This window comes from Trachypithecus francoisi, unplaced genomic scaffold (genome assembly GCF_009764315.1).
Source record: "Trachypithecus francoisi isolate TF-2019V2 unplaced genomic scaffold, Tfra_2.0 Lachesis_group16, whole genome shotgun sequence".
Classification (NCBI taxonomy): domain Eukaryota; kingdom Metazoa; phylum Chordata; class Mammalia; order Primates; family Cercopithecidae; genus Trachypithecus; species Trachypithecus francoisi.
In genome coordinates this window covers 95020635-95041292 of record NW_022681461.1, presented here as the reverse complement: position 1 = coordinate 95041292, position 20658 = coordinate 95020635, and the positions used below count along the sequence as shown (strand labels likewise).

General features: G+C 64.3%; 2 protein-coding genes across 12 annotated transcripts in view; both read right to left on the bottom strand.

The window, feature by feature from the left end:
• Positions 1–620: 620 nt before the first annotated feature.
• Positions 621–11623, bottom strand: NSMF (NMDA receptor synaptonuclear signaling and neuronal migration factor). Its single transcript, XM_033238373.1, is given in 17 exon segments — positions 621–1907; positions 2016–2091; positions 2341–2443; positions 2580–2659; positions 4297–4367; positions 4484–4517; positions 4666–4749; positions 4986–5110; positions 5662–5751; positions 6372–6424; positions 7215–7283; positions 7606–7611; positions 8380–8455; positions 9364–9567; positions 9570–9857; positions 10439–10500; positions 11010–11623. Coding segments are annotated over 17 exon segments (1590 nt in total). The 5' UTR covers positions 11081–11623; the 3' UTR covers positions 621–1809.
• Positions 11624–11911: 288 nt separating this feature from the next.
• PNPLA7 (patatin like phospholipase domain containing 7) overlaps positions 11912–20658 on the bottom strand; it is an 80384-nt gene continuing 71637 nt past the window's right edge. For 4 of the 11 annotated variants that reach the window (XM_033238362.1, XM_033238363.1, XM_033238365.1 and 1 more), the window contains 11 exons: positions 20148–20304; positions 19961–20047; positions 16828–16944; positions 16629–16698; positions 15886–16002; positions 15160–15308; positions 14659–14811; positions 14408–14514; positions 13975–14059; positions 13071–13174; positions 11912–12913 (listed from right to left, as the gene is read on the bottom strand). In XM_033238362.1, the coding sequence (XP_033094253.1) occupies positions 12817–12913; positions 13071–13174; positions 13975–14059; positions 14408–14514; positions 14659–14811; positions 15160–15308; positions 15886–16002; positions 16629–16698; positions 16828–16944; positions 19961–20047; positions 20148–20304 (1243 nt within the window). In that variant the 3' untranslated portion in view covers positions 11912–12816. The other 7 variants (XM_033238367.1, XM_033238369.1, XM_033238364.1 and 4 more) reach the window with 6 other exon arrangements.

Here is a 20658-nt window from a genome sequence, read left to right as displayed (position 1 = left end):
CTCCATCTAGAATGTCCCGGAGGAGCTGGAGGTGGCTGATGGATGTGTGACCGCTCCCAGCAGCCCGGGCCTCAAGCCTGCTAGGTTGTGCCAGGCTGTGCAGCCTGCCTCTGCGTGGGGCTGGCACACCTGGCAGGCCCCCTGACCCTGACCCTAGCCCAGCTGATACCTGCTGTTCCGTCCCCCAGCCACAGGGCAGGGAACCAGCTGGTAGCCAACCTGGCTGTGCCCAGTAGTGGTTTGGACCCTGGGGACACCTGAGGTTGAGAGAGTGGCCCCCATCTGTGGCCACACTGACTGCACACACAGGGTGGCCTGAGGGGGCAGACAGCCCTCTCCCTGGTGCCCTCAGGCGGCAGGAGGAAAGGGCTGCTCTCCTCTCCCCTCCAGACCTGGTGTGGCCCCTCTCTGAGACTGCAGCTCCCCCAGCCCTCCTGCAGCTCCTCTCCATCCCCTCCCATGTCGGCCCCCCCGGCTGTGCCCTGAGGGGTGGTCTACTGGCCCGGCTCCAACTCTGTCCAGGCAGGAAGGCCCTACAGCAGTGACCTCAGAGGAGTGGGCCCAGAAGCTGGGCCTGGGGCGGGCCCTGGAGAGCACTGAGAGGACAGACCCATGCGGCGGCCGAGGTGGAGGATCAGGTTTAATGGTCACTATGAGGGGTATCGTACACCGTTCCGAGCCCGGCCCCCGCCCCAGCCCTCCCTCAGCCGGGAACACAGCCAGATGCCCTCAGACCCCTGGCTCTGCACAAGGGGGTCCTGCCCCCTAGCCCCAGCTATATACACGAGAGCCCATCCTGCCGGCCGTAGACAAAAGCTGGGAGCTCCTCCGAGTCAGGAGACCCTACAGTCCACCAGCTGCGCGGCCGGGTCCAGGGGCCCATTGCGGTACCGGTGAGGTTCTTGAAACCCAGGACCCAGCCCCAGCCGGGCCCCTGCCAAGCCCCAGGCCTCTGTGCTGGGATGGAGCCTCCAGATTGAGGCTGGTAAAAGCTGAACTCAACAGCAGCAATGAGAGTGCTGGGTGGGCTTGGGGGGATGGGGAGCAGGCCCCACCCGGAGCCTCCTCTGAAGGAGGGGACGCTGCGCCCTTCCCTCCTGCTGCCCAGACCGTCCCTGCCGGGTCTGGCGCCGGCTGAGGTCTGAGTAAGCGCGGAGAGGGGGTGGCAAGAGAAGTGGAAGTGAAAGCACAGACAGTCGGAGACTTGGCCAGTGCAGACAAAGCCAGAGACTCGGCCAGTGCAGACAGAGCCAGAGACTCGGCCAGTGTAGACAGAGCCAGGCTGGGCAGCCCGGCGACGCTGGCCCCAAGCACACGGGCCACCCTGGTGCTGGTGATCGATACGGCAGGGAGGGGGTGGGCAGGGAGGGTCCTGAACACATGTGGGCTGCTGGGCTGGGGTGCCTATGCTGTAACTAGCAGCATAGTGCTTAACTAGTTAACAAGAAATGCTGCTTCCCTTTGAACTGTTTCGGGGGTGTAGAAATTGCACTTATTTCTATGAACCCCATGGAGGGGATTCCCAAAGCCGAGCCTCCAGGCGAGGCATGGCAGGTCAGTGCCTGGCCGCTGAGCATCCACGGGCCATGGGGCGGGATCCTCCCGGCCCCCAGGGACTGAGGCCTCTGTGGCCATGGGTGCGGTGAGGACCGGAACCCACGGGAGGAACCTGAGCAACGTCTGAGGTGCCCTGAAGTGGCTCCAGGCAAGACCAGAGCCGCACAGTCCCGGGGAGCACGAGGCGGCCCAGCCCCAGGTCCCTGTGCAGAGGGAGCGGCCTGATGGCGACTGGGCGGAGGCCTCTGCCCCTCACAAGACGTCGTCAAAGTCCAGCAGCTTCGAGTGCTGGCGGCTCTTCCAAAGGCGATACAGCCGGAAGTCAAAGTACGTCTCGATCATCTGCTTCCCTGGGCGGAGCGGGGGCAGGAGGCTCAGGCCTGGCCGGCAGCCTCGGGATCCCGCCCACCAAGGCCCCACAGTGGCTACAGAGCTTGGGCCCAGCCTGGGTCACTCACCTTGGGCTGAGAGCTCCAGGGGTGACTCGAAGGTGACCCTATAAGGAGTCATGAGAGTCCTGAGGTTCTGGAACAGCTGGAAGAAACAGGGTGCTGTGAGTCTGAGGCAGAGAGATGGGGGAGGAGGAGGGGGGAAGAGATGGGGAGCAGGGCCCACCCTCTTTCCTCAGACCCCCCAAACCTGGCTGCGCTCAGGCAAAAGGGATTTCTAGGGGAATGCCCGGGGCAAGGAAAAAAAAATGCCAGGAAACATGGAAGGCCCTGCCCTGTCTGTCCACGTCGGGGGTCTCCAGAGGCCTGGGGTGGGGCCTGGGAGTCACTGTACCTTCTCCCCATTGGGGTTCCCCAGAATGTAGCAGCCCATGATGTGGATGACGTTTGGCTCTGGGTTCACTTTACTCATCAGGCGGCTCAGCCGCTTCCAGAAGCTGGTGGAGAGGGGCGGGTCACCCAGTGGCAGGGGACAGGCACCCCGCTCCACAGAGGGGACCGTGGGGGAGGGACGCTCCGGGGCCTGGACTCTGCCTCCAGCCCTCCCCGTGCCCAGGGCACCCGGCTTCTCACTGAATCATGTCCTCTTCCTTCTCCACTTTGGCAAAGGTGGCCACCTTGTTCTTGAGCAGATAGAGGTGTCCAGGGCCTCCCTATAAGAAGCTGTGGTCAGGCACCTGCTCCTCCTTACTCCCCCTCTCCCACACACATGCACACACGCACACGCGTGGGAGGTGTTTTTGGTCTTCCTCTCCTGGCCATCTCTCTTCTCCTTGATCTCCCCCCCACATCTCTTCCCCTTGGTCTCCCTGACCCTACGCCTCTTCCCCTTGGTCTTTCCCCATCCCAGCCTCTTCCCCTTGGTCTCCCCTCCAAACACCTCTTCTTCTTCATCTCCCCCACCACGTCTCTTTCCCTTGGTCCTCCACAACGTCTACGTCTCTTCCCCTTGGTCTCCCCCTCACCATGCCTCTTCCCCTTGGTCCCCCCCCAGGTCTCTTCCCCTTGGTCTCCCCCCTCACCATGTCTCTTCCCCTTGGTCCCCCCACCACCAGGTCTCTTCCCCTTGGTCTCCACCCCCCACGCCTCTTCCCCTTGGTCCCCCCCCAGGTCTCTTCCCCTTGGTCCCCCCACCACGTCTCTTCCCCTTGGTCTCCACCCCCCCGCCTCTTCCCCTTGGTCCCCCCCCAGTCTCTTCCCCTTGGTTCCCCCCACCATGTCTCTTCCCTTGGTCTCCCCACCCCATGCCTCTTCCCCTTGGTCTCCACCCCCCACGCCTCTTCCCCTTGGTCCCCCCCCAGGTCTCTTCCCCTTGGTCCCCCCACCACCATGTCTCTTCCCCTTGGTTCCCCCCACCACGTCTCTTCCCCTTGGTTCCCCCCACCATGTCTCTTCCCCTTGGTCTCCACCCCCCACGCCTCTTCCCCTTGGTCCCCCCCCAGGTCTCTTCCCCTTGGTTCCCCCCACCATGTCTCTTCCCCTTGGTCTCCACCCCCCACGCCTCTTCCCCTTGGTCCCCCCCCAGGTCTCTTCCCCTTGGTCCCCCCACCACGTCTCTTCCCCTTGTCTCCACCCCCCACGCCTCTTCCCCTTGGTCCCTCCCCAGGTCTCTTCCCCTTGGTTCCCCCCACCATGTCTCTTCCCCTTGGTCCCCCCACCACCATGTCTCTTCCCCTTGGTCTCCACCCCCCACGCCTCTTCCCCTTGGTTCCCCCCCCAGGTCTCTTCCCCTTGGTCCCCCCACCACCATGTCTCTTCCCCTTGGTTCCCCCCACCACGTCTCTTCCCCTTGGTTCCCCCCACCATGTCTCTTCCCCTTGGTCTCCACCCCCTACGCCTCTTCCCCTTGGTCCCCCCCCAGGTCTCTTCCCCTTGGTTCCCCCCACCATGTCTCTTCCCCTTGGTCTCCACCCCCCACGCCTCTTCCCCTTGGTCCCCCCCCAGGTCTCTTCCCCTTGGTTCCCCCCACCATGTCTCTTCCCCTTGGTTTCCACCCCCCACGCCTCTTCCCCTTGGTCCCCCCTCCTTGGTCTCCCCCCCCCTCACCATGTCTCTTCCCCTTGGTCCCCCCACCACCATGTCTCTTCCCCTTGGTTTCCACCCCCCACGCTCTTCCCCTTGGTCCCCCCAGATCTCTTCCCCTTGGTCTCCACCCCCCATGCCTCTTCCCCTTGGTCTCCCCACCCCATGCCTCTTCCCCTTGGTCTCCCCCAACTTGACCTCTTCCCCTGATCTTCCCCCACCCTGCCACGATTCTTCTCCAGGGCCGGAGAAGTACACTGAGCCCTACCTGGCAGAAAATCAGCATCTTCCAGATCTTGGCTCCCTTGTGGTAGACGTTCAGCTTCCTCTCTATCTCCTCTGTGGGAGAGTGGGTGTGAGCGCTGTGGCTCCCACCCCAGCCCCAGGGGCACCCCCCGCCTGTGTCTGCTCTCCCAGCCCCAGGACCAGCAGAGAGGGGCCAATGAGACACATACCAAGGATGTCCTCGAAGGTTGCGTGCTCATGGTCCTGGGGACAGACACAGGCCACAAGGCCACATCAGGGCTGCGTCAGAGCCAGCAGCATCACAGCCCGCTGGGGACCTGGGGTGCCAGCGCTGGCCCAGGGTGGGGCTGCAGGAGGGGATCCGTGGGGGCAGGCCTGGGGCAGGACTCACGTAGAGGATGGGGATGATGGAGGGGTCGTCCCGGCGGATGATGGTGGGGATGTACTCAGCCTTGGGCACCTTGGAGGAAATGAGCTGGGGAGACAAAGAGCTGCTCAGGGGCCTCAGGCCCATCCAAAAGCCGAAGGGCTGTGGGAGCCCCCATGAGGCTACCTTCTGGCTGCCAGGCAGCCCAAGGTACAGCCCTGTGAGACCCCCTCCCACAGGCAGCTGGAGAAGGCTGCGTGGTCCCAGGCAGAGCTGGCTGGGCTCTTGGGACAGGGCCAAGTCCTGCTGGGGTGCAGAGGAGCACTGCCCGGGCTGGGCCTCACCATGACTTTTGGTGGCACGAAGCCCTCGGTGTCACACGCCACAGCCTCCAGGCCCTTCTCAGTGTCCCAGTCCAGGTCCTCGAAGGCCTCGTCCAGCGTGCAGTGGGAGCTCTGCAGGTCACTGCCTGGGAAGCAAGAGGGTCACCAAGACAGCAAGCCTGGCAGCACCTCCTGTCCTGGCCACGGCCCCAAGGCCCACAGGGCCCGAAAGGCCCGTCCTAGAGGGTCCTCCAAGCAAGTGGGAGGACTATGCAGAGGCCGCCGCCAGCCCGGCAGGACAGGCCTGCGGACACCACTGGGTAGCGGCCTGATGTGGGGAGGGAGACCCTGGTGCCAGGCTGGTGGAAGGCGCGTGCAGGCATCAGCTCCAGCCAAGTTGGCAGGGCGCCTGGGAGGGAGTGGGGGCGGGCACCGCAGTCCCCTGCCCCTCAAGGCCTCTTGCGAGTGGCTGTGGACACAGCCCTACAGGCACCCCCGGCCAGCACTGCCGCAGCCGTTAAGTTAGCCCCATTTTTGAGATCGGAGATGCTGAGGGCGTCCCCATCTCACAAATAGGTAAACCAAGGCTCAGAGTGCAAAAGCGCAGCCCAGCGGCCCTGGCAGGGGACCCCCAGCAGGGGTCTAGGGTTTAGGGGAGGCTCTGGGAAAGGTGGGCGGGCCTGTGCGGGGCACCTACTGTCTCGGGAGTCGTGGGAAGTGTCGGCTTTCATGGGGGTGGGGTCGCTCCAGGACCGGCTGAAGCTCCGCTCGCGCCGCTCAGCGAACGCTGTAGAGAGCAAAACCCGCATTAGCGAGCGGGCGAGGATTGGCCTCGGGAGACTCAGGCCCCAGGCAAGGGGACCACGGGGGCCCTGGGCAGAGGAAGCTGATGTGGGTGTGGCCTGAGGCACATGAAGCAGACACGGACCAGAGACTCGGTTGGTTCAGGGTCAGGATCAGCAAACACTGGGGCGGGGCCAGAGGCGGAGTCTGGGAGAGGAGGAGCCTGTGTCGGGCTGGGGGCGTGGCTGGGAGGGAAGGAGCCTGTGCCGGGAGGGGAGGAGCCTGTGTCGGGCGGGAGGCGTGGCTGGCAGGGGAGGAGCCTTGTCGGGCTGGGGGCGCGGCTGGGAAGGGAGGAGCCTGTGCCGGGTTGGGGGCGTGGCCGGGAGGGGAGGAGCCTGTGCCGGGCTGGGGTGTGGCTGACAGGGGAGGAGCCTTGTCGGGCTGGGGGCACGGCTGGGAAGAGAGGAGCCTGTGCCGGGCTGGGGGCGTGGCTGGGACGGGAGGAGCCTGAGGCAGGGCCTGGCTGGGTTTAGGGCAGGAGGGTCGTTCTTAAGCACAGCTAGCAGCACGCAAAGCCCCAACCAGCCAAGCGCAACGCCGGCCCCCCACCCCACGGGGCCTTACTCTGGGCCTTCACCCTCCGGCTGCCGACCATGCGCAGGTGTTTGCGGAAGTTCCTGGGGGAGGAAGTGAGGGGCTGAAGGCCTTGAGGGGGTGGCGGCAGCCCCTGCCCACCTAGGCCCCGTCGGGCTAGCGCTCTACTCTCACCCCTTCGGTGTGGGAAGCCAGTGCTCTCCCTGGCTCCTGGCACCACCTCCCACCCAAAGGCAAATCCCACCCAGTGCTCTCCCCGCGAGAGCCTTCCAGGGCTCCCCTTCGCCTCCAGAACAAAGGTGCAGTGCCTGGTGCTCTGGATCAAGCTTCCTCCGGAGCTGCATTCCCAGGCTCTGACCTTCCGTCCTTGCCCGGGACTCACACCCTGAGCCTCCACGCCCTTGTGGCTGAGGATCCAGCCTGCCTGCGCTGCAGCAGAGTGGGGCTCCTGTCTGCACCACCCCATGGCGGGCTGGGGGCCTGCAGGAGCCCCCTTTCCTGCTCTGTGTCCTTGAGCCACCTCAGGGGCAGGTCCTCTCCTCCACCAAACTTTGGACCCTGCCAAGGCCCAACATCCGAAACGGGCAAAAGTTTCCCAGACATAGCTCTGTAGTTGGGGCGGGGGAGAGGGGCCTTGCCTCTGGCCCCAGCCCAGACAGAGACCCGTGCCCTGGGAATGCAGGACTGAGGGTGAGATGCTTTCCTGCAGCCCGGGCCACATGGCCCCTCCTGCCTGCCACGTCCCCAGAGCAGGGCCAGGCCAGTGGTCGCCACCACCCTTCCCCCATCAGGTCTGCCAGGGCCGAGGGGGCCCAGGCCAGGCCAGCACAGACCAGAGATGGACCCTGGTGGCGAGTGGCTGGCAGGCCCTACCTCTGGATTACAGACGCGGAATCATTCTCCCGTTTCCGGCGCTTCCTCTCCGCGTAGCCCCTGAACACCCTGGGAAACCACCGCGAGTCAGCACTGCCCTTGGCCGGAGGCAGGAGGGACACAGACGTGGGGACAGTGGTGCGAGCAGAGGGCCCAGCAGGGCGTCTGGGGCATGGGGCCGGGTAGAGGAGTCCCAGCCTGCCTCACCTGTCCAGGCCCAGCTCCCGGCAGGCCCTGCTGCGACCTCGGTGCCCGCTGGGAGCCAGGCCCACAGAGAGCGGCACTCCCTCAAGACCCAGGTCCCTGGCCTGCCCAGACCTATTTGGGGGTGGGAGGGTCTCCCCAGGGACAACGGCTGTGCCCTTAGGCACCAAGTCATACAGGTACTTACGAGATGCTGAAGCCAGGGCCGAAAGGGATGGCGTGAGAGAGAAAACACAGTGAGCTCAACCCTGGGCCTCCCCTCAGCCCCCACCCGGTCCCTGCAGTTCCCTTCTTGTCACTGACCCAGTAGATCCCTCACAGGTAACCCAGTCACCAGCAGGATGCTGGCTACACTGCCAGCCAGCCCTGAATAGGCAACGGAAGCTTACGTCACTGCAGCCCATGCCACCAGGACCGGTTGCTGACACCGGGCAGCCTGAGGCTGGGAGTGGGGTGGACTCCCCCTGTGCAGGGCACTTCTTTGGTGTGGGGGCCACTGCAGCAAAGGGAACTTCCCTGGAAGGAACCCCAGAACAGAAAACCCAGATGTATGTCCAGACAAAGAGCAGGTCCCTGGGGGGACCCCAAAACTGTGATTACCTGTGGCACATATGAAACAGAAGTAGGCTTCTATTTAGGGTTTGAGGGAGGGCAGACACAGGCTGAGGAGAAGGGATGGCAGCAGGAGAACCATGCCACACGCCACACCCCACTGACAGCTCATCAGCTGCAGCCCTGGGCCAGGTCCCCTGACCAGAGGACTGTGGGGGGGCTGGGCACCAGCCATGGGAGGGGAAGAGCAACCAGCCCTGCCCCCCTGGCAGGCCTGGCACAGCATGGGCACATGGGGCTGTTCAGAAGCAGACCCCCGGTAGGCCCAGAGGCTGGGAAAAAGCCGTGTTCCCTGAGCAGCAGAAAGAGGCCACCCAGCCCTGACCCCACATCGTGGCACAAGACTCACGCTTGCATAGTTGTGGTTGCTGTCTGGAAGCTGAAAAGGTTTTCCTTGGGGAACCAGGTACGAATGGGGATGTCATCTAAAAGAGACAAAAAGGAGCGGCGGCTGGGTGAAGTCTCTCCCTCCCTGTTGGGAAGCAGATGCTTCTGAGTCCGGGGGTCAGCAGCAGCGGGCAGCCAGGGCGGGTGGGGGGAGGCTGGCACAGGGTGGCATCCCCACACGGGCCCAGAGGGCAGTGCTCGAATGTCTGTTGCTCACTCACCAAGACCATGCTCTTGGTGACTTGACGCTTTGATTTTTTTTGGCTTAACTTTCCCTTTGGCCACCCAAAGTTTGAGGAACATTCCTTTGAAAGCACGGTCTGTCTCCAGGAGGCCCAGGAAAAAAATGCATCTGTTTCCCTTGGGCATCTGAGGCCTTCTCTGCAGCCCCCATGCTCTAGCTGGAGGCCCTCACTGAGGCTGGAGACCACCTTGCTGAGGGTTGTCCCCTTCCCAGGGGCCCCACAGCCTTTCCCTGATGCCCAAGTATGGGGACAGTGGAGTGACTTTCTGCCTGGTGGACAAGCTACCACACAACTCAACAGTACTGGGGAAACGGGCCCACTGCCTGGCTGGGCCCCAACAGCTCCCCAGGACACTTGGAGGGCAGCCCAATCTCCTGATTAAGCGGTGTTTCCTCCCTATATATCCCTTAAGATCCTCCCAGGCCCCCTCCTCTGGGAAGCACTCCTTGATTGACCTGGTGCTAGCAGGGCCAAAGCAGACTGTGAGGCCTGGCAGATTTTGCTGAGGAGCTGAGGGAACTCACAGCTCATAGGGTGTGGAGGCAGCAGCAGGAGCCCGCCGGGTTTAATCTTGAGTCCACTGGCATACTGTGACCTGAGCACCCATCCCCTGTTCCAAGCCTCACAGTGGCTGCTGCTGTCAGACCCTGGCAGTGGCATGCACCCCCAAACCTGTCCATGCCCCAACACAAGCCCCTCACCAGACACACGGTCAACACTGTACATCCTCTCCAGCTTCTTGCGGCGGCCAGAGGTCTCAGGCAGAGGTGGCTGGTCCAGCCCAAAGGCCCGAGGAGTGGGGCCAGGAGCCAGCTGGGCACATCCGGGGCATTCCTTGGAGCCCTGGCGGCTGCCCGCCCAGCTCTGGCAGGGCCTGCTGACGTCCTCCCGGCTGCCGCCGGGCTGGCGCGCAGGGGCTGGCTGTGGTGGTGAGGGTGCCGCTGCCGCCGCCCCTTCACCACCGCCAGCTCAATGGCCTCCGCCTCGGGGCTGGGCAGCAGGGCAGGCTCCCCAGAGATGGTGTACACTCGAGGCTGGGGGCCCTCGCCTGCGGGCTTCCTAATGCCGGGCTCCTCTGAGAGGCTGCCCTCATAGCAGCCGTTGGAGACGAGGGACAGGCGGCGCTTGTTCTGGGGGGCCGGCTGCATCTCGGGGGATCCGTCGTGGCCAGAGTAGGCATCAGCCAGCAGGTGATCTGGGAGAGACACTGGGTGAGCCTGCAGCAGCGTGGCCCCTCGCTGCTGGTTTCATAGCAGGCCGAAGGCAGAGAACACCCAATGGGCACCTGGCGTCTGTGGGGGGCTGGGGCTGCCCAAACCCTAGTCACCGGCGTGTTTCTGAGCCCCTCACTCCTATCTGGGCCTGAAGCCCCTGCATGTGCGTGGGGGCGGGGTGACTCCATGCTACCTGTGTGCGGTCCTGCCGGATAGGAACACGCAGGCCACCCCCCAGCCTGCAATCGCACCGTTTTCCTGGTGCCAACTTCCCCCTCCCCCCACCAGCTGGCCCCCAGAGGCAGTGGTGCCAGCCCTGGGGGAGCCAGGAGGCCTGTTGCCATGCCAACGGCCCAGGCGGGGTGGGTGCCATGGTGACGAGCGGCTGGGAACTGCTCCTGGGGCTCGGGCAGGGAGGGCAGGGGATGTGAGGAAGCCAGGCCGGCAGGGCGCCCGGCCCACGCGCAACCAATGCCCCTCACGCTCCACCCCCGGAGGCAGGGATCAGCATCCCCTGGGCTGGGGGGTCTGGGCGGCCCTGGCACGGCGTCGCGTGCCCTACCTGCGCCGTTGCGGTTCTCAGGGTGACTCTGGGACAGGTACTCTCCAAACGCTCGAGCTGCTCTGAGGGTGGACAGAGAGGGCACGGTCAGAGGCCACGGCACGACCCTCCCAAACACAGGGCGGCACAAGAGCTGGGGATCCGGTCCTCAGCCAGGCCTTCGGCGTCTGGAGGGAGGGTCGGGGGTCGTCCCCTCCGGGAGCCCACACACCGTTGGTCCTGGTGCGCCCTGGCCAGGCCTGCAGGCCCGGCCCCTGCCCGTCGGCCCGTGGAGAGGGGTCGCGAGGCTGGTTGGCTGCTGTTCCCTGGGGAACCGAGGCCACTCCGGACCCGGTGGGTGCGCTCGCCCACCATGCGCTCGCGAGGGGAGGGGACAGGAGGGCAGGGCAGGGGGCCACGAAGAAGGAGGCACGGCGAGAAGCCGGAGGAGGGGGCGCGGGGCGCAGGGAGGTCGCCGCAGTGGGAGAGGCTGGGGCCCGGGAGCCCGGGGAGCACCGCGGGGCAGGGGCGGACTCGGGCGGGGTCGGGGGTCCGGGGCGGGATCCCAGGAAGGCGGCCCCGCTCCACTCACCGCACTTTGGCCGCCACCGAGGACATGGCCTCGCTCCTCAGCGCCCTCCTCCTGGAGGCGGCGGCGCCCATGATCGAGGCGGCGGCGCATCCCCCGGGCCTCAGAGCGCGCCCCGCGCCCGCCGCCTCCGCCGGGGTAGCCGCGCCGCGCCGGGGGTCGCGCTTGGGCTCGGGTTCGGGGTCTCGCTAGGGCTCCGACTCGGGCTCGGGCTCGGGCTCGGGGTCGGGCCCGGGCCCCGCATGGCCGCACCCGGCGCTCCGCGCGTGCCGCCGCTCCCGGGAGAGCGCTGCCCGGACTGAGGGCTGGCCCCGCCCATCGTGACGTCAGGACCCGGGCGGGCTCCGAGGGTCGGTCGGTCCCGCCCACTGTGACGTCAGGGCCCGGGAGAGCTCGGCGAGGACAAGTGACCCCGCCCACCGTGACGTCAGGGCCCGGGTTGGGGGCGGGGCCGGACGGCCTGGCTCCGCGCCCTCTCGTCCAGGCCTCCAGAGCGGGGAAACTGAGGCCAAGGGCCGCCCGCTTGCAAAGTCCTGGGCCCTCGGCCCTCACGATCTGCTGCTCAGACCTGCAGGGGTCACAGGGCGGCCGATTCTCCCTCCCCTTACACAAAAGGGCTCCCTGTGCAGTTTGGGACCTGGAAACTGAAGGGGAAGGCGGTTTAGCGGCACCCAGTGTGCTCGAGGCCAGAGGGAGCCAGAGAGTCCCGTCCTGGTCCTGGGGGCCACAGCTCCACGCAGACTCTGGGAGCCCTACCTGCCTGGCCTGCAGTTGCCGCCCTAGGGGCTCTCAGGCCCCAGCAGTGGGGTCATTTGAGGAGGACTGGGGACTGCCCAGCCTCGGGGACCACCCATATCAGGGACAGCCAGTAGTGTTTCTTTGCCACAGGGACTTCAGCCCGGGAGACACGTCCAACACTCAGATCCACCTTTATTGAAACACCACATGGCAGCATCAGGGCTCCCACACCTCACAGGGCTTTGGGGGCCTCACAGGGCTGCAGGGAGTTCACAGGGCTCCGGGGGGGCTCACAGGGCTGCAGGGGGTTCACAGGGCTCCGGGGGGGCCTCACAGGGCTGCAGGGGGTTCACAGGGCTCTGGGGGGGTTCACAGGGCTCCGGGGGGGCTCACAGGGCTGCAGGGGTTTCACAGGGCTCTGGGGGGGGCTCACAGGGCTGCAGGGGGGCTGACAGATCAGCAGGGAGGCTCATAGGTCTGCATTGGGTTCACAGGGCTGCAGCAGGGCTGACAGAGCAGGAGGGAGGCTAACAGGGCTGTAGGGGGCTCACAGGGCTTTGGGGGTCCTCACAGGGTTGCAGGGGGGCTCACAGGGCTCTCACAGGGCTGCAGGGAGTTCACAGGGCTTCGGGGGGCCTCACAGAGCTGCAGGGAGGTTCACAGGGCTTTGGGGGGCCTCACAGGGCTTGAAGGGGGGCTGATAGAGCAGCAGAGAGGCTCACAGGGCAGTAGGGGGTTCACAGAGCTTCGGGGCCCTCACAGGACTGCAGGGGGGCTCACAGGGCTGCAGGGGGCTCGCAGGGCTTCAGGGACCTCACAGGGCTGCAGGGGGAGCTCACAGGGCAGTAGGGGGTTCACAGAGCTTCAGGGACCTCACAGGGCTGCAGGGGGCGCTCACAGGGCCCTGTGTGCAGGGCTGCAGGTACAGAGAAGAGGCCCAGAGAATCCTAACACAGCCTGGGGCTCCGGGGAAAGCTGGAGCTTCCAGCAGGGCAGGTACAGAGGCCCCTAGGAGTTGGCAGGAACCTCAGCCTTGGGGACAGTCCCACAGAAGACATTGCATCTGGGCTGTTTAGCACAGGCCTCTACCCGTCCTGGTCAGAGGAGCCCTCGGACAGTTTTGGGAAAGCCAGGCTGGGGTGTCCATGCCGCAGCAAGGACTCGTCCTCCTGCAAGCAGACCGTATGTTGCACATGAGGACTAGGCAAGGCCGAGGCTGTGCAGCGCTGGTAACCCAGTGGGACCACAGGGAGGGAGTGTCCGGCTCAGGGCCAGGCACTGAGACTCAGCTGCAGGCACGAGGTGGGGCCACGCCCAGCTACTCACCGAGTCTGAGCCCCGTTCGGCCGAGGTACTCTGGAAGTCTGCGTATGCATCCCTGGGGACGTCCAGCAGCTCCTCCTCGTACTCCGTCTGGTAGTCAGATTCGTCTGGCGCCGAGGGTAGGGCCACATCAGTTCCCTCCCAAGGAAGGGACCATGCCCAGCACAGCCACACTCAGAGGCAGAACTGGCCACAGATGCCCACCCCTGCCCCTAGGTGGCCAGAGGCCCCACAGGCAGCCACCTGGTCCCAGGGCAGCCCTGTACACTACCCCTGGTTCTGTCTGCCTCCAGCCTTGCCCCAGCATATCAGTTGGTAGGTCTTCCACAAGGACAAGGGGCGGGTAGACACTCCTCCCCTTGTCAGCCAGGCACCCTGAGGGCTCCAGCACCCCAGACCAGGCCTCTGTGGACAGGAGCTGCCTTGCCTAGGGCTCTCTCAGCCCGCAGCAGCCACGAAGGCATCTCCCGGGAGAAGGTCCGGTTCTGCTGTCAGGAGGCCACTGGCCGAAGGTCCAAGCGCAGGGACGTGGATGGAGCATGGAGGGGAGTGGACCCGCCCTTCTGGCCCTGCTGCCCCTCCAACAAGCAGCTTTCATTCCCATTTCCCACTGGGTGGGGTGGGGTGGGAGGCAAAACGTGGTTCTACCTCAGCCCTGAGGTGTGGCTGGGACTTGGGGTGAATGAAGGGCAGAGGCTGGGTGGCCCACGGTGGTCACAGTCCCACTGCTGTGGGTACACGTGGTGCCCGGGACGGAGGAGCGCCACCAAGCACCCCAGCTGCTGTAGCGTGGGCGTGGACGTGGGCAGGAAGGGAGGCCGTGGGCCTCTGGGGTGGGGGCGTCGAGCCCAACACAGCATCAGGAGGCCACGCAGCCCCAAGCACCTCGTCTTGGGCCTCCACTCACCATCCACCATGGCGGGCTTGGCAGGCTCAATGCAAGACACAATTTCGGCAAGGTCCGTGAAGGAGGCGTTGGGACAGGTAAGGACCTGGAGGTGGGGTGAGGACAGCACGTTGCCCGTGGACACCCACCTGCCAGTCCCCAGCCTGCTTCCTGTGGGGAGGCCCCACCCACCCTGTGCCCTCTCTGTAGCCTCCGCCTGCCCCCCAAGTTGGGGCAGGGGCAGGGGCCGGGGAGATGCGCAGTCCTGAGCAATCCTTGTCCTAGCCCTGGAGTTTTTGACCAGTGGGGCAGAGCCTGTGGCCTGAGGAACTGGGCGCGGTCCGGGGAGCTGGGCGTGGCCTGGGGAGCTGGGCGTGGCCTGAGGAACTGGGCGCGGCCCGGGGAGCTAGGCGTGGCCTGGGGAGCTGGGCGTGGTCCTGGCGCCCGCACTCACCGCACTCGAGGGCCTCTTGCTTGGCCCCTGCTGGTCGCGCAGCATCTTCTCCAGCACGCCACTGCGGCCCCAGATGTCAAACACCGTGCGCCCGTGCTGGTACCCCACTTCCTGTGCACACCCCCAGGGCCCCATCAGGAGGTGTAGGGAGCCCCCCACTTCCTGTCTTCTCAAAAGGGGGAAGCGGGGAGGGGCGGCCACCGGAGTGCCCTCTGCCCGCCTCCGCCGCTGCGGGTGTGGCCGGCACTCACGCAGATCTCGTTGAACTTGCTGAAGTCCAGGGTCCCGTAGCTGTCGATAGCGGGGCGCAGGTACTCGCAGTAGTCACTGCTCTTCACCACCTCCAGCTGCCGCACGCAGCACACGTAGGCCAGGCGCGTCTGAATCTCCGCCATGTTCAACACCTGCTACCGTCACAGCCGCCTGAGTCTCCTGTCCTGTCCCCTACCCCATCCCAGCATGGCCCGTAGTGCAGGACAGGTTCTGGGGACCCATCCTCCGACCTGGGGCTGCGGGGAGAGGATAGCAGCTCCCGGCCGGGGGTCCTCCCTGCGGGCTGCCACAGCCTTCAGGCCTGTCCGGCCTCGTCCCTTCTTTCCCCTGAGCTGGGCTCAGGCAGGGGTGGTGAGGGGTGGCCCCACACCTGCTGGCCTCAGAGCCCAGGAGTGACCCCCACTTCCCTGCCGCAGGACAGGTGTGGGGCTGCAGGGAGGAGCCACAGGGACAGCACAGCTCGCCCGGTAGCACCCCACCTTGACTTTCGTGGCCAAGGGGTTCCAGCGTTTCCACAGCAGCCACCAACCAGACAGCGCATCCCCATAGTTGGTGAGGTCCGTCTCATCTCGGCTGCCCACGTCAATGGCAATCACCACTTTTGCCCCCATGGACCGGGCCACATCCGCTACAGAGAAGCCAGCCCTGGTTACCCCCTGGACAGGCATGCAGAGCCAGGGGACGAGGACAGAGCCTGCCTCACCGAGACCTGACCTGGGGGCTGTGGGGTCTCCTCTCTGCCATTACACCTTCTAGAGGCAGAAGACTCACATGCCCAGCTCGGTGGGCAGCTGTGGGCACACAGCTGTGTCCTGGGCCATTCTGACCGCATATCCCACAGGTGACAGGAGTGGCCTGGTCCCCAGCAAGCCCGACACCTGCAGGCTGTTAGTTTCTGACTGTGGGCACAGATGGGGCTTAATTGCTCCCAGTTACTCGACTTGGCCTTTGTTCTGCACGCTGCTGAGCTGACAAACAGGGCCATATGCTGGAGCACATGCTGCCGGTGCCTGCGTGTGCGTGTACACGCGTGTGCATGTTCTCGGAGCTCTGATGCCAGCCTGACATTTTCCCTTGGCACACTCTAAGGAAAACGTGTTCCAGCCCAGCCTTCTCGGAGCAGAGGCAGCAGCAGCAGGGGCCATGGGGCGGCGTGACCCAGGAGCCTGTGCTCCTGCCGCGTGTGGTCCCCCCAACCGCAGTACCTGGGAGGTTGTTGATGTAGCCCCCATCCATCAGCAGGTGTCCGTCCTTGGGGTCACAGAGAGGGGGCATGTAACCGGACAGGGACATGCTGGCACGCACATACCGCCACAGGGAGCCTGGGGAGGGGGCCCGGAGTCGCTGGTTACCCGGAGAAGGCTCCTCCTGGGTCCAGGGGTCAGAGCCTTGCCTCTGCAGTCCTGGAGCTAGTAGGTCCCACCTCTCTGAGGCCGCCTCCACAAAGGGAAGCGCATGGCCCAAGGGCTGAACAAAACTGAGTTCTTTCTCTGGGGTCGCACTGCATTATGTGTGCCCAGGACTTCCAACTGCTGTGAACCCCTCACCCCAGGAGTGAGGGAGCCCCTCACTTTGTCCTCCCACATGATGTCCATCAGTCTAGCCCACATCACTGATTCTGCGAGGGTCCCGTCTGGCCTTCTGAGGTCTCTGGCCCAGGCCACGCCCCCTCCTGTCTGAGGTCTCTGGTCCAGGCCACGCCCCCTCCCGTCTGAGGTCTCAGGCCCAGGCCACGCCTCCTCCTGTCTGAGGTCTCTGGTCCAGGCCACGCCCCCTCCTGTCTGTGCGCCTAGTAAGGGCATCCTGTGTCCTCCAAGGACAGAGCTGCCCATACGTTTGCATCCTTCAGGAGACCCCCGCGGCCTTCCCGATCCCCAGGGCTGCTGGGCTCTCCCCCTGCCCACACCTCGCATCCAAGCGGCCGCCCCTGCGCGGCAGTAGTGCTCACCGTCGGTGTGGACCCGCATGGCCGAGGCTGTGATGTCAGTGGTGATAGCGAAATAGGGAATCCACAGGTCCTGCAGGCGGACGGGGCTTAGACGGACCCTTTCCCATCATGCTCCTGTCCCGTGTCTGCGGAGGCTGACTCAGGGCCAAGAGGCGGGAGCCAGGAGGGGACAGGCACTGGGGGCTAGGTGGAGGTTCACCTCGATCTGCCGGTCCTTGAAGACGCTGCAGATGCTGCTGTTGAAGCCGGCTCCAGAGAACATGGATGTGATGGGGTAGGTGAGGTCCAGTGCAGCCTTCATCATGGATGTCATGCCCTGGGGGCACATGTGCAATTGACAGAAGGCTCCCACTCTCCCTGCGGGCTGCCACAGCAGACACATGGCGTCCCGACAGCGGCTCATGAATGGAACGGGGGTCCAGAGTATCCTTGGGCCCCACCCAAGGTCCTGATCTCACAAGAACTCACTATCACAAGAACAGCATGGGGTAAACTGCCCTCATGATCCAATCACCTCCCACCAGGTTCCTCCCTCAACACATGAGGATTACAATTTGAAATGAGATTTGAGTCGGGACACAGATCCAAGTCTTATCAATAGTACCATGACATATCCATGGAGAATAGTCTCCCGACAATTTTCTACCTCTAAAATTGGTAAATAATTTCTATTCTGAGGGCATTTCTATTCTTTTTTTTTGTTGTTGTTGTTTTATTTTTATTTTTATCTTTGTTTTTGTTTTTGTTTTTGTTTGTTTGTTTTTTTGTTTTTGGGCGTTTCTATTCTTTGGCACCCTGGCTAGAGCCTCAGAGGGAGCAGAGGCTGGTGGACACCCCAGGGCCTGAAAGCCAGGATACAGCCCTACCCTCAGTCCTTTCCTGACCCCTAAGCCCTCGCTGGCCCTACCCTCGCAGGCTCCGCAGCATTCCCGTGCCTGGGGCCTCCTCGGCTTTGCCAGCTCAGCTCTGGGGCAAGGCCTGGCCCAGGCCCATGGCCGGAGGGTCAGGGAGGAGAGCTGGGGGCAGGCTGCTGGGCACATGAGGTTCCTGGGCCAGAAGAACACAGTGGAGTGCTCTTGGGAAGGTCAGAGCCACCCAGCCCTGGCTCACATGCCACTGTGGCACTCCATCGGGGGTCCACTCTCTTGGGCTCCTTCTGGGTGGGCCTGGGGCCCATCCTTCCTCAGTGAGGCAGGCAGGACTTGAGACTGACCTCGAACTAGCCTCACAATGCCCAGTGTGGGTAGAGAGGAAGGGTCTTCCCTGCCACAGTGAGCTAGGGCTCAGGGGACGGAAGCTGGGAGGGAAGCGCTTGGAGTGTGGGCTGGACATGCTTACGCCATGTGATGCAGGCAGTGAGAATGCCTTGGCCACAGGCAGAAGAGACCCCAGTCCTTCCCTGAGGAAGCCCCTGCCCAGCACCAGAGGGGCTTACAGAGCTGAGCCAGACCCCAGTACCTGCTGTCCCCTCTCCTCAGCATGAGGGGTGGGCACACAACCCCAGGCCCACCTTGCCCCCAGCCAGCTTGCAGGGCCCAGTGTTCCCAGCACAGAAGGAGGACCAGCCCAGAGAGCTCTGGCCATTCCCACTCCTGGCCCCCCCAGCGCCAGAGCCGCAGAGGGAGGGACAGGGAGAGGCCACCAGGTGGCTCTGGGACAGGACCGGCTCTGAGCCACCTCTGCCCATGACGGGTTCTGTCCCGAGGACACTGTCCCTGAGGCTGTCCTGCTGCGTACCAGTCCCTAAGCCCTCTTTTGAGCGACACACTGAAGGTGACCGGGTGACTCGTTTAAGGGAAAGACACATTTCTGGAACAGAGAGGGGAGCCGGTGTCAGTGGCCTCGGGACCTGCTGGCGGGGCTGGCGACAGCCCCAGGCCACGTGAATGCAGCACAGGTCTGCTTGGGAGCTGCTGCCGCACAGAGGGTGACGAATTTTCTTTCCTTTTAAAAGGAGAACACGAACCCTTCTGATCCCACTCATGGCTCCAACCAAAGTTCGGTTTTGTTTCACAAAAGCAAGCGCGGCACTGAGGAGGGCAGACGGCGGCCGCGTCTGCTGGGGAACGGAGCCCTCGCTCTGCGGCCCGAGGGGAGCCTGTTCTCACCGCTGTCTTTGATGCTGTATTTGGTATTCTGATTCTGGAATCCATTTATCACAAGGCCAAACTAGTGGCCAAAGTAGTTTACATCTCTCCTGTGACACTGAGCCACCCTGACCTGATCTCATCCCCAAGCCAACATCTCCTTGCCCTAAATCAACCCAGGCTGGGTGCCATGAACCAGGGACAGCCCCACGGCCCCCAGCCTGCCGGGAGGACTCAGTAAGCCCATCCTCAGCTGCTCACGCTGCCCTGCCTGGCCCTTGGGTCAGAAAACCCCATGGAGGCTTCGTGCCTCTTACTCCCAGGGGCTGTAACAATCAGCTCCTTTTTCACGATCTTGGCCTCCATGTCATCCTGCAGCACCTCCACCACCTCAGACCCAGACCGCCTCCCACCACCAACCTCCACCACCTCAGACCCAGACCGCCTCCCACCACCAACCTCCACCACCTCAGACCCAGGCACGGATCAGACTGCCTCCCACCACCAACCTCCACCACCTCAGACCCAGACCGCCTTGCACCACCAACATCCACCACCTCAGACCCAGACTGCCTCCCACCACCAACCTCCACCAACTCAGATCCAGGCATGGATCAGACCGCCTCCCACCATCATCTCCACCACCTCAGACCCAGGCACGGATCAGACCGCCTCCCACCACCAACCTCCACCACCTCAGACCCAGACCGCCTTGCACCACCAACATCCACCACCTCAGACCCAGACCGCCTCCCACCACCAACCTCCACCACCTCAGACCCAGACCGCCTCCCACCACCAACCTCCACCACCTCAGATCCAGACCGCCTCCCACCACCAACCTCCACCACCTCAGACCCAGACCGCCTCGCACCACCAACATCCACCACCTCAGACCCAGACCGCCTCCCACCACCAACCTCCACCACCTCAGACCCAGACCGCCTTGCACCACCAACATCCACCACCTCAGACCCAGCCTGCCTCCCACCACCAACCTCCACCAACTCAGATCCAGGCATGGATCAGACCGCCTCCCACCATCATCTCCACCACCTCAGACCCAGGCACGGATCAGACCGCCTCCCACCACCAACCTCCACCAACTCAGATCTGGGCACGGATCAGACCGCCTCCCACCATCATCTCTACCACCTCAGACCCGGGCACGGATCAGACCGCCTCCCACCATCATCTCTACCACCTCAGACCCGGGCACGGATCAGACCACCTCCCACCACCAACCTGCATTCGTGCCTTCTCTTTGCTGTTCCTTTGCCTCATAAGCTGCACTGGGAGGCCTCGGGGGGTAGCCTCCTCAAGGGCAGGGCCCTGCAGAGCCACATGCAGAGGCCAACGGCCCCAGCGTCCCCCAGCACCAGCATGGACCTGCGGGGCTATGCTGCAGTGAGGGTGGTGGGTACCTGCTTACCTCAGCCCACTGCTTGGCCCGGATCCGCATCTGGCTGTAGTTCCGCTCCTCAGAGTACAGGGCACCCATGAAGGCCCCGATGGACGTGCCTCCCACCATATCCACGGGGATGCCGCACTCCGCCAAGGCCTTGAGAACGCCCACCTGGGCACAGCCTCTACACCAGCCAGGGACACAGAGCGAGGAGTGAGCACGAGGCCCAGGCTGTGCCCTGCAGAGCCTCAGAGGTGGCCACCTGCCACCACTTGCTCATCCTCAGTTTCCAACTCCTCCACAGGCAGAGACGCTGACTTAGAGAGGGACTCCAGATGCAATTTAAAATCCCTCTTTATGGGCTCACGCCTGTAATCCCAGCACTTTGGGAGGCCGAAGCGGGAAGATCACTTGAGGCCAGGAGTTCGAGACCAGCCTGGCCAACAGGACAAAACCCCATCTCTACTAAAAATACTAAAATTAGCTAGGCATGGTGGTACCCACCTGTAATCCCAGCTACTCGGGAGGCTGAGGCAGG